At 34.6% G+C, this 15392-nt stretch overlaps 2 protein-coding genes across 4 annotated transcripts; one reads left to right on the top strand and one right to left on the bottom strand.

Moving 5' to 3' along the window:
* Positions 1-350: 350 nt before the first annotated feature.
* Positions 351-5740, bottom strand: LOC138701109 (macrophage migration inhibitory factor homolog). Its single transcript, XM_069827705.1, has 3 exons — positions 5398-5740; positions 4149-4321; positions 351-1237 (listed from the first exon to the last, which is right to left on the bottom strand). Exons 1-3 carry the CDS (start codon positions 5503-5505, stop codon positions 1153-1155), a joined length of 366 nt encoding a protein of 121 aa, XP_069683806.1. The 5' UTR covers positions 5506-5740; the 3' UTR covers positions 351-1152.
* Positions 5741-5895: 155 nt separating this feature from the next.
* Positions 5896-15203, top strand: Rad1 (Radiation insensitive 1). 3 transcript variants are annotated; one of them, XR_011332450.1, is made up of 7 exons: positions 5896-6085; positions 6282-6380; positions 7342-7478; positions 8689-8923; positions 9734-9812; positions 11102-11243; positions 14347-15203. XR_011332450.1 is itself a non-coding variant. In XM_069827702.1 (7 exons), exons 1-7 carry the CDS (start codon positions 5978-5980, stop codon positions 14380-14382), a joined length of 822 nt encoding a protein of 273 aa, XP_069683803.1. In that variant the 5' UTR covers positions 5896-5977; the 3' UTR covers positions 14383-15203. The 3 variants fall into 3 exon arrangements, 2 of the variants coding, with proteins under 2 accessions (XP_069683803.1, XP_069683804.1); XM_069827702.1 differs by having other exon boundaries at positions 9734-9798; XM_069827703.1 differs by lacking the exon at positions 5896-6085 and adding an exon at positions 6106-6177 and having other exon boundaries at positions 9734-9798.
* The last annotated feature ends 189 nt before the right edge of the window (positions 15204-15392 follow it).

Genomic DNA, 15392 nt, shown 5'->3' on the forward strand with positions numbered 1-15392 from the left:
TAGTGTCTCAAAGTGTGATCGTTTTTCCAAAACTTGCTTTCTGCTATGTGAGAGATACAGCAAAATTTTGCTTACTACAGTGTTTTGTCTCTCCTGTAAAATTTAGTTTTTTCAATTAGCAAGTTTTGCAAAAACGGTCCTCAATTGTACAAGTCTAAGTTTTAAAAGACATTGAAAGTAATAATAAGACCCTTTCTAAACACACAAATAATGTAGCACTGTCAAGCTGTACTAAAATACAATCTCTGCTAATATATATACACACACAACACACACACACGTGTGTGTGTGTGGGGGGGGGGGAAGGGGGAAAAGGGGTATATGGCTTTTAAATAAGGATAAACAACTGATGACATACAAGAGGAATGTGTATTTTCAAAAAAGTTGATTTTAAAACATATGTTATTCTTACAGTCCACAAAATATGTAAAACTGGTATATGTGTATATTACATGCTTACAAAAATGAATACAATACATAACACTGTACAATACATGATAAAATATGGCCTCTAATTTTAACGTCAATCTGGAAGAGCCAAAATTCTTATTTGTAAATTTATATCACATGCTTTATATCATTTTTGAACCAACAGTCTAAGCCTTTCATAAAAGGCAACTTTCTTAATTATATTAGTGATATGGAAGATGGGTTATAAGTATCTTAAAACCTTTAATTTTTTTCTAGAAGGGTATTAAGAGAGCCCAGAGTAACAGTCTTCATAATAATATATTTGTTTTAATTCACTCCAAAAATGAATTTTTGCTGCTAATATTCTTGATACTGTAAGTATAAATATTATTTAAAACAAATTATAAATTTATCTTGGATACCATATATCCAGTACATTCATTTATATACTGTATATTTCATCAATATTTCAATGGAATTTAACTTTATACTTACTAATTCAGACATTACCTCTACAGTAAACACAAATAAAAAAGTTCATGATAAAAACATCTTCCAGTTGTTCAGCATGATTCAGCTACCACATTTATGTGAAATATACACATATCCCTGACTTAGCTATACTATAATTTGCCTAAGCCCTATATCAGGAAGTCAGTGCAGAATCTGAAGCTCTGACTATGAGTGACATCATCCATGAATTTGCAGCAGCAATACCAGTGGTTCCTTTGCTTATTGTCTTTATTTTCCACCAAAGATCTGGTGGAAAGTTGTTCCATTATAGCCAACATTGGCAGGATCCGCATCAACAAATGTTATATACAATCTGAAATAATATATATGAATTAAAATAACTAGTTTACAATCATAAATGGGAGAAATACAAAAGAAGAAAAGTTTTACATTTAAATTAAAAGAAGTCTGGTAATTGTAAATTACTTTTCTTGTGAGACATCGTTATTCCAGGTACAAATGAGAAAAATCGTAACGTTCTAACATGAAAGGTTCATTTCGACGAAATCATGACTCATTAGGAAAAAACAGAAGTTGCCTGTCTGTCCACAGATTCAAGAAACCACTCATAAAAACGTATTCTTGAAACTGGATCCCTTGGTTGTAAAGTCTGCACTTCTGTAATTTGATTTGGTAGGGCTTAAGTTTCAGTAATTTCACAGTGGTATGTGCCAAAGATACTGACACACCCACTTGTTGCACTGATTTCGGAAGTGATTTTTTTGGTGAATGCTCTAGACTTTCACCAGTTCCTATACCTCATCTTCTGTCAATACTATCCGTCTGTGTTCATTTTTTTGTCTAAAACTAGCTTGTTGTTTCAAACTTTATAACTAACAGTTCAATTCCTCATCTTGAGGGGATTCTATCTGCAGGATATCTTAGAGTAAAGTCACTTTGAGAACAGCCAGCAGAATCGTATGTAAAATATGCTTTGCATTGCACAATTGTCAGACATCTCATCCTGCTTGAATGACAGGACAACACATAGAATGGAACTGATAGTAATGTTATCACGCCCAGTCCTCAGCTATTCCTGAATGGTTAACCAGAATGTGAAAGGCCGTGTGTATGACGAAAATTGAAATTGTAATTGCATATGCCAACGATTATACTGTAATTTTGATTTCTCCTTTCATGCAAAATTATTTGCCTATTTCAATTGATAGACATTCAAAGTTTTAACAACTACTGCAAAAAAATATTTAGCTTGAAGCTCACAATTTTTCACACTTCATCCATTCCTCTCAGTTATTTCATTTTCTAACATCTTATTTTTAACATTCTTAAGCACAACAGTGATATAATTAGACAGAGGATTTATATGCACCAAAAACTGCCAAAATATACACGCAACTATGCACTTAGAGGCTTGGAAATATGTACTTAAATATGCTCTAAAAATTAAAAAATAACCTGACTATGGAATACTTTCGTGCACTTTCAATGAGAGACTCAGACAACTCCCAACTATACTTTTACTTTAAAAAAATTCTGATAAATATCAAATAATTTCACTCGTGTTAATGCAACTGCTTTTGCCATAGTTTAAATGTCAATAAACTGTAATGTTTTTTTCCAGGAATTCTTTTGTGGAAGAACGCTTTTTTCCTCAGTTAATACAAGCCTGTATGCTGAAAATGAACACTCAGCACAGGATTAACTGGGGCAAACATAAAAAGAGGGGCCCTTGTATGATCAGCAGTACTTAGTCTGCCCCTGTAACACAAATGCCACTTTCTGCAAATGATTTAGACCACTATTCTTCTGGCACTGTGATAAATTTTTTTAAAGAATTTTTCCATGCTCCTTTCAGCCTCTCTTCTTCATCATCAACTACGGCCAAGGAGTTAAAGAAATTTACACATTTGGACCCCAGTTTTTCAATGGCCTCAGGCAGGAATGAGTAGGCCTAGTGAGTGTGCTGCTAGGAATTCTTCCAGGCTTTCCTGCAGACCAAGCGAACCAGTACCCTGCCTTCTATTGGTACTTGGTACTATCTGTAGTTGTTCGTTTCTGAACTGTAAATGAGCTGTTTTCTTATCTTCTTCTAGGGAGCTGGTTCAAACCAAGCGCATAAACAACCAAACTTATTGGAATATTTGGCCATATCCATGAATCACTAATTCCTTTAACATGGTTGTGATAATCGTTTCTCTCGCTTCAAGGAATTGTTTATTTAGTTTCATCGTAAGAATATGTGGAAAACTTGGAAAATGGCAAAACAGGCAATTATATACAATATTAAATTAAAATATACATTTTTCACAAAACTGTTGAAATATGCACAATATGCTAAATAAAACTGGTCTCATTAGATTATTCTTCGTTCGAAACGCACATCTTAAATATGATATATCGATAAACGCATTAATTTTCATGCAAATCTTTGGTCCAGACATAATACATGTGACATATACAGTAGGCTACATCCAATGACTAGTAAAGCTATTTATATTTAACCTTAATTTTACCTTGAAGATTTAATTACAAAAACACTACTAAATTAAAACTAATTACAGTAGAATCCCGATTATCCGTCACCCGATTGGCGGATTATCCGACTGTCTTTCTCTCGCTCCTTTTTTTTCGCTACAGAAACATATGAAGCAGATACTTTTGTACGTTATATTAGTATACGTATTTTTTTTTCTAGAGAGTGTTATTACAAGCATTTACACTCTACACAGTTTTGGTCTACTGTTCGATTTGCCGTAGGCTATTCTAGAACTTCTATACAAAATGTATTCCAAGAGTGTCAAAAGAAAACGTGTTGTGCTAAGTATCGAACAAAATACAAATAATTAAGTGGTTTGGGGAGAAATTGTGGGTCATCTCGCATCACAAAACGAGACTGATGTTACAACTGTACGCGATTTAATAAAAATCAAGGATAAAATGTATGCAGTATGCAAATCTACAACATGAGACCTTTACTATTCCTATCTTTTTACTGACGGCCATTAAAAGGAGTTTTCTTACCCCTTAAAAACACGTCTTTGACAACCGAACTTAAATTAATGGACTTCTGATTCACTACCAAGCGTATTAAACACAAGACCACGGAGAAAATGATGAAAGTTATGTGTTATTTACTTAATTTACGAAAATATGTTATGGTTCGGATTATCCAATTTTTTTCGATTAACCCTTCAGTCAACCCCCTTCATTACCACGGATAATAGGGGTTCTACTGTAGTTTATTATATAATGATTAAACATACCTGGTACGTGGAATTCCTAGATTCTTTTCAATATGATCATACAGAAGAGCTGCATGTTTTTTATTCTCCTCAACGCCCAATTTTCCAATGGACATGAGGGTTGCAGTGCCACATGGATCAGTAGTTCCACCCCATAACATTGTTTGATCAGCAATTACTCCTGCAACGCAATACTGAAACAAGAAGGCAAATTGTAAAATAAAAATCACATTTAATGCAAACTGGAATAAAGCATACAATAACCGCGAAATGAAGCTAGCAGCCACACCAATGGTGCGTCTTATACACCGACAAATACGGCACTACGGTATATGAATTTTGCCGGTTGTTCTGCTCTTTTGTATCACTCTGTACTGTAACAAAAACCTGTGCTAACGTGTTGAAATATGTGATTGGAGGCCGCAGAATACTGAAATAACTTTGAAAGCACTGAGAAATACCGTGAATTGTCTTTCATAATGTAATGTCCACTCAATTGGATAAGCGCAAAGATCTTCGGGAAGGACTCCATGAAAATTTGGCGTATTATGTCCCACATGTAAACTATACTTTCCTAGCAGTTTATAATGAACGGTTGGTTAGCAGTGGCATGGGTAGAATTATAACAAAAGTCAGTGAAAAAATGAAATCAGTTCTAGCTAGTAAACCTATTGTAAATTACTGCTATTATATCATCACTGTTGTAAACGGAATTAATGGCGAAATGCCTAAGAATGCTAATGTCAGCCATGTCCCCATGTTCAAATTTGCGCCTATTACTTCAGTAGCGGTTGAAAGCACATCTTTTCTTATATAGGTCTGACTAATCCAATCAACTAACTCATTAATCTCATCACATAACTCAGCTTAATGTCACTTAATTATCCCCTCATTTAACACATCTAACCCATAAAGAAATATAAATCAGACGTCAGTCCCGTGTGTGGTGCGGAGCGATATCGAAGATAGGTCACTATCTGAATACTGAATAATATATTAGAACGACTTCGTAAATATAATTATGTCAGTGTTATTGCATTATTGAATTATTTATTTTTGGTGCACTACAGATCTCTTTTTTATGTATTTATTCACCCTTGCACCATCAATGAAAGCAGTGTTTTTTTTTTAATATTTTTAATTGACAGTCATTATACATAAGTACTTACGTGGCATTCTGAAGTATAGCGAATATATTTCCTATTATGTAATCATAAAGAAGCGCAATATCATTTTTGTACATAATTTTCACTAACATAACCTTACTTACACTTTCCGGCTTTCCCAATGTTTTCGCCATTAATGCAGTAGTTTGCTTAAGAAAGTCCACAGTTACTTTACTTTTGGGGATATTAGTTTCTAGAACAAAGTGTGGCATTTTGATAATGTCTTTTCCAATCTCCACAAAAATATGATGCAGCTAACCACTTCTACCTTCGTACTCGATATGAGAAAACGAAATACTTTCCAAGTTTCAATGTCAAGAATGTCACCGAACGGAATACCGATTCCAGCGACTCTAAGCGGCGTTGCTCGAAAACTATGTAAACCCAACGATATACGATACCTTTTCATTCAACACTATTTTTTTCTTCCCATGACACTAGAAAATACAGTCGCAAACTATTGTAGGATGTCTCGATGTCTTTAAATCAGCATTGAGATAATTAGACATCATGTCATGTCACAATACAGTGTCAACTGTGCTTTGAATCGTACAACTTCCAACTTCATCTGTTTCTTTGTTATTACGCGTTGCCATGGGAGCAAAAACAAAACACAATTGACAGTCATGTTTCCGTTTCTTGCATATTTTGACAAACGCGGGACGGGACGGATTATGAAAGATAATGGCACTTTTGAGTCAGAATGATACTGTAGAAGATTATTTGTTTGAAGCGTATCTTGATAGTGTTAAACATATCTATGGACTTCTGAAAGCCGTGAATTTCAAAGACGTAGGAAAAGAAGTGTTTGAATCTTCGATCTCGCTATGCACTACATTTCTATCTATCTGGTGGAGCACAACGGGATCGAAGATTCACCAGAAGTGATATTGTGGCGAATGAAAATTTTCATAAAATGTACATTACATTTGTAAGTTTATGCTGTGATTTACGTGAACAAAAATTTAACGATTTTGTTTTCTTTCAGAATGCTACATGTTTTGCTACAGAAAAGGGTTTGAAAGTCACCGTGGAAGATTCGAAATGTGTCCAGGCTAGTGCATTTATCCAAAAAGAAATGTTTCAAGTAGGTGTCATTGGTTCAACATGTGTGTGTGGTTGTAATAATTATTAGTATGGTATTTGTTTGCTTTAGCGTGACCAACTGTTGCCAGATATAAGGAGACAGTTGACTACCCGTATCACGGCCCTTGGTCTCCTGTCACCTATCTATTCTCTCATCTAATCCACTCTAATCTTGTCATATTCCTCGGCTTCATGTCACTTAGCTACCCCCTCATCTAAGCCACAATAACCATGTCACATTTCTCGGCCTCGTGTCAATTACATCCCCTCATAATATAATCCACTCTAACCTTGTACATTTCTCGATGTTCTGTCATATGTATCTCCTAAACTAAGCCTTTAATTCGTTTCACCGACTATTTAAAATTAATCTCTGCTTGCTTAAATACAAAATGTAAATACTGTTTATCCTTCTCCTTTCTCGCCACGACATTAACAATACAAGCAATATAAAATATGTACAGTAGCCTATTTTTCTAGAAATCTGCTTTATCAAATATTCGAGGTAGGAAATGTTATTTATTCCTCTTAATATACTAGTACTCAGTGATGGAATTATCTGTAAGACATTTGTTAAATCTGTGTTCATCTCCATTAATTTTATTCCTGAATTATAATGCTTGCAAGCAGTACAGACAGTGTTTACATAGGAATACATATGGACACAAGCATTAGAGTAGGCCTATAATTTTGTACGTAGAAATTTTTATTTATTTAGTTGAGATGGTTCTAGGTAATTTTAAGTTATCTGGGAAACAAGAATCATGATATTGGCAAAAAAGTGTTCCCAATTATTGATTTGAAGAAAGATACTGTGTAATAAGATGAAGCTAAATTTAATGTGAACTCTGTTTAGAAAAGGAATTTTTCTATAAGTAAAGGTTAGATTAATCTAAATTGTTATGGCCCTTTCTTAGGTAATTATACGATATTTTAAAATGAAACTTTCTGTTTTATCACAGCGATACTCATTGAATGATGAACAAGTGGCCTTTAAGGTGAATCTGTCAGTTCTGGTAGAATGTCTCAATATTTTTGGAGGAACAGCTACAGCACTAAAAATGTGTTATCAAGGGTATGGATATCCCCTCACAATGTTGTAAGTATAATGCAGTACTTATTAGTCCTTGCAAAACACTTGGGGTATCAGCCTAAACATGGGCCACATGCGAGGTTTCTCAGTACTTTTGGTTCCTAGTGCATGAAAGCCAAACTTCATCATACATGTGTTCTCAGTGAGTCTGAGTCATTTAGCCGTTGTAACAAGGGGTAAAATGTGTTAATATGGCTGAGTTTAAATGTTTTTTAGAAAATTGTATGTTCACTTACAGAGTTCACTCATCAAGTTCAAAGAATACCGTAGGCTATATTTCCGCAGATAAGACGAGGTACAAATTTCGAGCATAATATTATGGTATTAGCTTATATCTGTTCCAAACTATCAACTGCCATGGGGAAAAAGTGAAAGTGAAAAGAAGGATAAAATCCTTCAAAAAGTGCTGAATTTCTAATGCTGTAGATGGCACAGAGGACAATTGGTTATGGAATATTGATGACGAAGTAGAAACATCTGAAACTATGTAACTCACATTTATAATTGAGATTACTGTCAGAAATTATTCAGAGTACCTAAACTCGTGTACATCATTACAAATCTGGACGATAATATATAGTATTAGTATCTGACTTAAAACACTAGAGAGAGAGATTGAAACGTTAGTGTGTACAAGTGAAATTTCGAAACAACTAGACTTGTTGCTCCTACTACAACTACTACCACCACTGTCACTAAACGTAAAATGACTACTATTTTAGGACTGCCACCACTACATTCTCTTCTTCAATTTCGCGTTACTAAGTGGCACATGTACCTGTTAGCAGGACCTCTGATATCACTTATTTTGCAAATGACAAGTTCCCATAAATTTATTTTTTGCAAGAAGGAATCAACGAGCAGGACTCATGCTTTGTGTTTGGATCATGCGTGGCCTATTTAGGTGGCTTTTTCGAAAAAAATACGTATAGGAAATTGCAGAAAAATAACGAACTATTTAAAAGGATCTTAGATGACACTAGATAGATTAAAACCATTAAATTTGATAAGGATTATACTGTTTCCTTCGATTAACTGTTCACCATGTCTCGTCCATTAAAACAGATAATCAAGGTTGTACTGTACTGCAACTTATTTTCTTCTCTCCCTCTCATTTTATTCTCGTGTTTTTCTGTCTTCCTTTCTTCTTATGATTCGTTATTTCTCTTACTTTTTGTGATAATGCAGGAAATATTAATTTGATCAAATGTTTCAGACTAGAAGAAGGTGGGGTTATTACAGATTGTAGCATTAGGACGTTAGAGCCAGAAGAAATACTCGATTTCAACTTCTCTGCAGAAAGTGTTCTGAATAAAATCATTCTTCGCTCAGAGTGCCTTAAGGAAGTGTTTGCAGAGTTAGACTCTTCAAGTGACTTAATAGAGATTTTACTATCACCAGATCCACCTTATTTTCGTATCACTACATCGGGAATTGCTGGGGACACTAAGGTAAATAAGAGCAATCAATTATGAAGCAACTTAAATTTGATGGTATTTTCTATTGTACAAAATAAGTTGAGCAGTTTTATATTTCAATCAATTTTGAAATAACTTAAATTTGATGGTATTTTCTATTGTACAAAATAAGTTGAGTAGTTTTATATTTCAATCAATTTTGAAATAACTTAAATTTGTATTAAGATATTTTCTGTTATACAGAGTGGCGCAGGTAAAAGTAGCCTGTGTAAGTATAGAGTAAATACAGAAGAGAAATACAGAAGCGAAGTGTTGAAAAGGACTCACCTTTTATAGAAGATGTTGAAAGTGGCTCCCTACAGCATCAATAAATACACAGCTATGCAGGTCTAATCATGTTCAGATACACTTGCAGAGATCGCATAGCATGCCACTCTTTAACCAAACCCTGTATTGCTCTCTTTGCCAGTTGTCCTCTATCCTGAAAATTTCGCGGGCCTCCACAATTTCCACTCTTTCTTGTACTTAGTAGGCCTAAGTCATTTTGCAGAATGTGAACAGACGCATGTAATTCGACTGATGATTGATGAAATACTGACAAGAAGATTGCGAACAATCGATTATTGCATAAAATTGTCCATTATTATAGCCGTTTACTCATTTCGTTATGATACGATATGATAGAATACAATAATGAAATTTCAAACGGTCAAAATATCGCATTCGCATTCAAACGAGAGACAGGCTACTTTTATCTGCACCATACAGTACAAAATAAGTTGAGCAGTTTTATGTTTCTCTTTTAGTATCAGAAATGTTATAACTTTTAAACATTGATTACAGGTGGATATTCCCAAAAACAGTGACATGATTGAAACATTCCAGTGTACAACAGTTGCAACATCCAGGTTTGAGTTTTATGGTATCTGTGATAATTACAACTTACAATAGTTTAATTTATTATTATTGTTGTTATTATTATTATTATTATTATTATTATTATTATTATTATTATTATTATTATTATTATTATTATTATTATTATTATATATGATAAGATACAAATGAGAAAGTTTCTGTGTATGAAAATGAATGCTCAGGAACAAGCTAAGAAATGGAGGAGGTTGAAATACATCATGTCCTGCTTGAAAGTACAATGAGAGAAAAAATAATAACATTTTAATGTTTAAATAACATCACAACATCACAATAAATGATACGTGGTGTGAAAGATAAACTCAGTGTTTTTACGCTACTGACATGTTGTGATGTTGCATTACACATGTGCACAACTGTATTATTACCGAAAGAACGTATGCTGCATTTGTGCGATTTGGACTGTGCAGCAAGTGGTTTCCTGTGTACTTTAGTTAGGGACCTATTTAGTTCAGTGGGAAGTTCTGTTTCATTGAAACTATAATTATAAATAGTGTAATGTTTTATTACCGATACATATTAAAAAATAAATACAAAATGAACATAGAAATTAGACAACATATGTATTAAAATACATGTTAAGTGCACATTTTGAAGGACTAATAGTATGAATATTCTTTACTTTGTAATTTAAACTTGGTGGTTTCCCTTTTTTTTTTACATCAAACAGAAGTATACATCGTGACATGTTATTAACAAGCACCACAAACTATGAAATTAAAGGAAAAAGAATATTCTTTTAGGATCAAGTGTCTTTTAACAAATTATTCTTTTTTTTTTGGTATTTCAAAAGAGCACTCAATGTGTACACTGCACTTACAACTCATTAATTTTTATCTCTCTGGCTCTGTGTTCATCTACACTGGTAGGCTTCAAACATTCATAAAATTAGGTGTAGGTAATGTGGAGGTATCCATTTAATACATTCTGATATGTCTTTCAGTTTATTTCCTTCAGCTGGTCTTCTATCTTGACATTTTCTTTCCATGGCTGATTGTACATTAACTTCGTAGTATACTTCAGTGTTGTATGTATTGTGTCACCAATGAGTGAGATGAGGATTATTATTACTGAATGACAGTATGCATGCCTGGTGCAGTTTCACAATGTGATTATATGAAACAAGAGGGTGAGGGGTGGCAGGGGTGAATGGGAGTGTTAAAAGAGTTGAAACAAAAGAAAGTTTCTAGGGGAAGTAATGGGAAAATAATTTCAATCTTATACACATTTTTGTATATGTTTGTTTATTATTATTGATAAATTTATTTATTTCAGATACAAGTTATCACATGTGAAACCGAGTGCTAAATCTCTTGCAATATCTCAGAAAGTATCTATTCGCACTGATGACAGAGGGCTGCTGTGCTTCCAATACATGATTCCTGCTGACAATCACACGTGTTTTATAGAATATTGCGTAAGTGTCCACTCACATCAATCATAGTTTCATGTTACATGATTGCACATACATGTATTTGTGTATTTTTATTACAATTGAACTTTGTTTTAACGATATTAATGTATATAACACCTTGTCTGTAGTGTCAAATATTCTGTGGTACTAATTAATTCCTGACCCATGCCATAGCATCGTGGTCTAAGGCATCATGCCTGGACTCGCATTATGAAATGCATGCTGGCTGAAGTCGTCATGGGGAAGGAATTTTCGTACAAAATTTCGGTCAATGTATGGGACTGGTGCCCACCTAACATTGTGACGAATTTTGGGGAAGCAAAATCCGGTTTCGAAAACCAGCTGTAACAACTAAAGGTACGGTCACACATCACTACTTTTGCAGCGCTGCAGTACAAAAAACTGCGCAACTCTCGTACTGCGACGTGTGAACAACGGTGCAACCCGAAAAGTAGTGGCTGCCGAACCTGCTGCCCGCTACTTTCTCATGCTGCACGCAGCTTAAAAGCAGCGACGTGTGAACAGGGTTCTCAGGGTTGCAGCTGCAGCATTTTTGATATCGGTTTTGTTGAAACTTTTGCTGCGGTTGCGACCAGTGTTGCCACCCAAATGTGCCAATGATACTTTTATTGTTTAGATATATTTTAATGTTAGATGTGATGAAAATAAATTATTTGTAACAATTATTAAATGCACAACACAGTCTGAGCATATTTGTTGACGATATAATTCATTTTTTTAATTTTCCGTAGCATAGTTTCAAACAGGAGGATTGCCAACATTGATTACGTGAATATGCTGTTGGTTATCATTTAAGTATATAGGCGTTTTTAAAAGCTTTATAGTAAAAATAATGTCAATTTCTGAATACTAGTTAGGACAGGAAAGCAAATAATAGATAAGTAAGCTTTCGCATGAGTTTATTAATAATGCGAACATAACCACAAAATGTATATTGAGAAGTCAACACGAGGATGGAAACCTGCAGCATGACTGCGGCTGAAAAAGTAGCGCCTTGTGTGTGAACAGACTCGCAACCTCCAGTTGCAACTTTTGCTGCACTCGGGTTGCGCAGCACGAAAAGTAGCGTGCAGCGCGCTACTTTTGGCTTACGTGTGAACATGACACGCAACTTTTGCAGCTGCAGTACAAAAGTTGTGCAGCAAAAGTAGCAACGTGTGACCGTACCGTAAGAGAATAATCGTGCTGACCACACGAAACCTTCATTCTGGTTGATGATCGTTCACCTCTGCTGAGACATGTGGACGTGAGACCAGCAGTGAGCTGGTTAGCCTTGGCCCTTCATGGGTTGTCGCTCAAGAGATTGATTGAATTAATTTTTTGTAAGGCACTTGCTTTACAGACTTGCTTAATATGATGCCTATAAACACATCTTCAACTACATCACATCATTCAGGCTTCCATGAATGCTTTATTCTCGATTCTTTAAGTTTAATGCCATTGTTATTCTTCATTTTGAATGTAATTTTCCAAGAACCAGACTATTTGAAGATTTAAACATACACTAATTGTCCTCTAGTACATCCAGTTCAGTTTCCTACCTCCACACCAATCCTTTATAACACGCACTGACTATACCTGGACAGTATCTGTACATTTCAGTAATTGCAGTTCAGCAGACTTGCAAAAATTAGATAACATTACTACAAAAAAAAAGAAAATGTTTAGTATGAAAGATAAAGTGGAAGTGTTACGAGAATAGGCAATGGAACAAAGAAAGCTGATGTGTATCGTGAATTTCGTCTAATTAATTGCATACTGGAAACATTTGGGAAAAATACAACCGAAATTATTAGTGCATTACACTTAAAGAATCAAGATTAAAGCATTTATGAAAGCCGGAATGATGTGATATAGTTGAAGCGCTGTTTAAATGATTTAAGCAGAAAAGAAGTGTCAGTGAAATTGGAAAGAACATGTTGCCAGGATGCCCTCCTATCGCTTGCCAAAACTGATCTTATGCTATACTCCAAGAGGTCAAAGAAACTTGGAAAGTCCTAAAAAAAAACGCTGGCTAAAGACCGTAACAGACCCCTAGGTCTAATATGTGAAATGGTTATGATGATGAGAAGTGGTTATCGATTTTTCAGTCCATCTCACTTGGGTTATCTATTTTTACATTTCGGTGTTTCATATTGGAGTGAAAAATGGCAAGTTGTAGCCGATTTAAGTGAACACCATATTTTAACGTTTTGGTGGCTACTTCATTCACACACAACCCCCAGAATGTCTGGAGGACCACACCTGCTGTTGGTTGACGGGTCCATAAAGATATTGTAATGGTCAGCCTGGCATTAGAAAACAACAACAACAACATTTCTGAGTTTTGTGAACCATTCCAAAAATGCTCCCAGCAGATACAACTTCAGTTCTAGTCCAGAAGGAAACCATCTATGAAAAATATTGAAGTGAAAGAGAATGAATGGTTCATCATTGCCAAGCAGGGAGTCGCTAGGGGGGTGCGAAAGGGTGCGCAAGCACTCCATCAAAGATCGGAGCACCCCTTTCCGCACCCCAAAGGGCAGTTTATTAACAAAATACTAGACATAAATTATTTTGAAGAACAAAAACAAACAAAAAATTTCTTGGATGTGAAAAAACAACTACGTCCCATAGTGTATCGTAATGGATATGATGAGCAATAATAATACTAATAATATTAATAAACAGATGTATAGTATGCGCGCAAGTGCATGAAAGAACATTTTGGATTTTTTATGTACCACATTTTTACAGCTCGCACCCCATCCGCACCCCCCTTGCTCTGATCCTGGCGACGTCACTGTTGCCAAGTGTCTGGTATTAGGAAACAACAACATCCGAAGTGAACACTGTATATCGTATGATAGGAGAGGAATTACATTTGCATTACGAACTTCATCATGGGGCATTTATTTTCACCAAATTGATTAATTTTAATTTTTAAAGAAGTTGCTCTTGATGATTCGGTGATTACTTGGCTGACAAAACTTACCAGCCCTTTCTGGTCCATGCCAAATATTATAAAAAGAACAACTCAATATAAGTTAAATGTTAAGATGTGCTTCTTCCTTGAAGTCTAATCATATTACACTATTATTTTCAGTGTACTCCTGTAGCAGATATTGATGATGATAGCTGATGATGTCCATCCCATGTGATGAAAAACAGAAGAAATAATCTCACATTTGTAACATTATTGTACAACATGCCTTCATTGATTATGATACGAGTAAGTGTGTTACAGATGATAAATATTTTTACGAAGAATGTGATTTGTTTGTCAGTTTAGTGCTTAAGATTCAAAGGGTAGAAATGTCTAGAGTTACCAGATGAAAAAAATGAAAAGCAGGATTTTCTATAAAAAAAAAAGGCAGGACATGGTAATGTGACGTTTATTTTTAATATTTCATATGATAAAATGTTAGTATTAGCCTAGATCATATATGTATATATGATCTAGGGTATTAGTAAACAATAACATTTATACAAAACTGTTAACCCTTAATTAAATTAACTATTTAATTGTACAAATTTAAGCATATCTTGTTTAATTTACTGATTGTTAATACTTCTCTAATGACCTAGTTTGTTTGAGCAAGAAGTATTGTTTGTCATCCAGTAAACACTTGCGTAAGTTCACACAAGATAGATGTCTTACATTAAAGTTTACAAACATATTTCTTCTAATGGTCTCCAAACGATTTCCCTCTTTGATCCACTGAGAATTGATGAGAGAGAAAAATAGGAAAGTTTCTGATTTTTTACAATGCCTGGCCGGACACCAGATACATCTTAAAGCCAGGACATGTCCAGCAAAATCTGGATGTCTGGTAACCCAACAAGTGACGAACATTGACAAGTGTGAGTTAAAGGAAGAGGACAAATTTTTGTAAAGTGCTGTTTATATACATTTATGTAAAGACATTGAAGCTCAGAAATAAAATCTCTTCTGACAATAAAGCATACTTATTGTTGTGGAGAAAAAAATTGTTGTGATACCCCTTTTAAATGCCTTTAAGAGGATGAAGAGAACTCGTTTAGCATATCTTTAATCTGTGGGAAACATATTTCATAGGATTATCTCATGGTAGATCATAACTCAGTGCCTTCTTTTTCTTCTTCCTACTTGTATCCTACCTTACTGCCAGT

This window comes from Periplaneta americana, chromosome 6, assembly GCF_040183065.1.
Source record: "Periplaneta americana isolate PAMFEO1 chromosome 6, P.americana_PAMFEO1_priV1, whole genome shotgun sequence".
Lineage (NCBI taxonomy): Eukaryota > Metazoa > Arthropoda > Insecta > Blattodea > Blattidae > Periplaneta > Periplaneta americana.

Bases quoted from the DNA above. Each gene is read 5' to 3' on its own strand.
- Rad1 (XM_069827702.1), top strand. From the start codon at position 5,978: ATGGCACTTTTGAGTCAGAATGATACTGTAGAAGATTATTTGTTTGAA. The intron at 8,924-9,733 runs GTAAATAAGAGC...CATTGATTACAG, and splicing joins GAATTGCTGGGGACACTAAG to GTGGATATTCCCAAAAACAG. The intron at 9,799-11,101 runs GTTTGAGTTTTA...TATTTATTTCAG, and splicing joins ACAACAGTTGCAACATCCAG to ATACAAGTTATCACATGTGA.
- LOC138701109 (XM_069827705.1), bottom strand. From the start codon at position 5,505: ATGCCACACTTTGTTCTAGAAACTAATATCCCCAAAAGTAAAGTAACT. The intron at 4,322-5,397 runs GTAAGTAAGGTT...TTCTTGTTTCAG, and splicing joins CATTGGGAAAGCCGGAAAGT to TATTGCGTTGCAGGAGTAAT. The intron at 1,238-4,148 runs GTATGTTTAATC...ATATTATTTCAG, and splicing joins CTAGGAATTCCACGTACCAG to ATTGTATATAACATTTGTTG.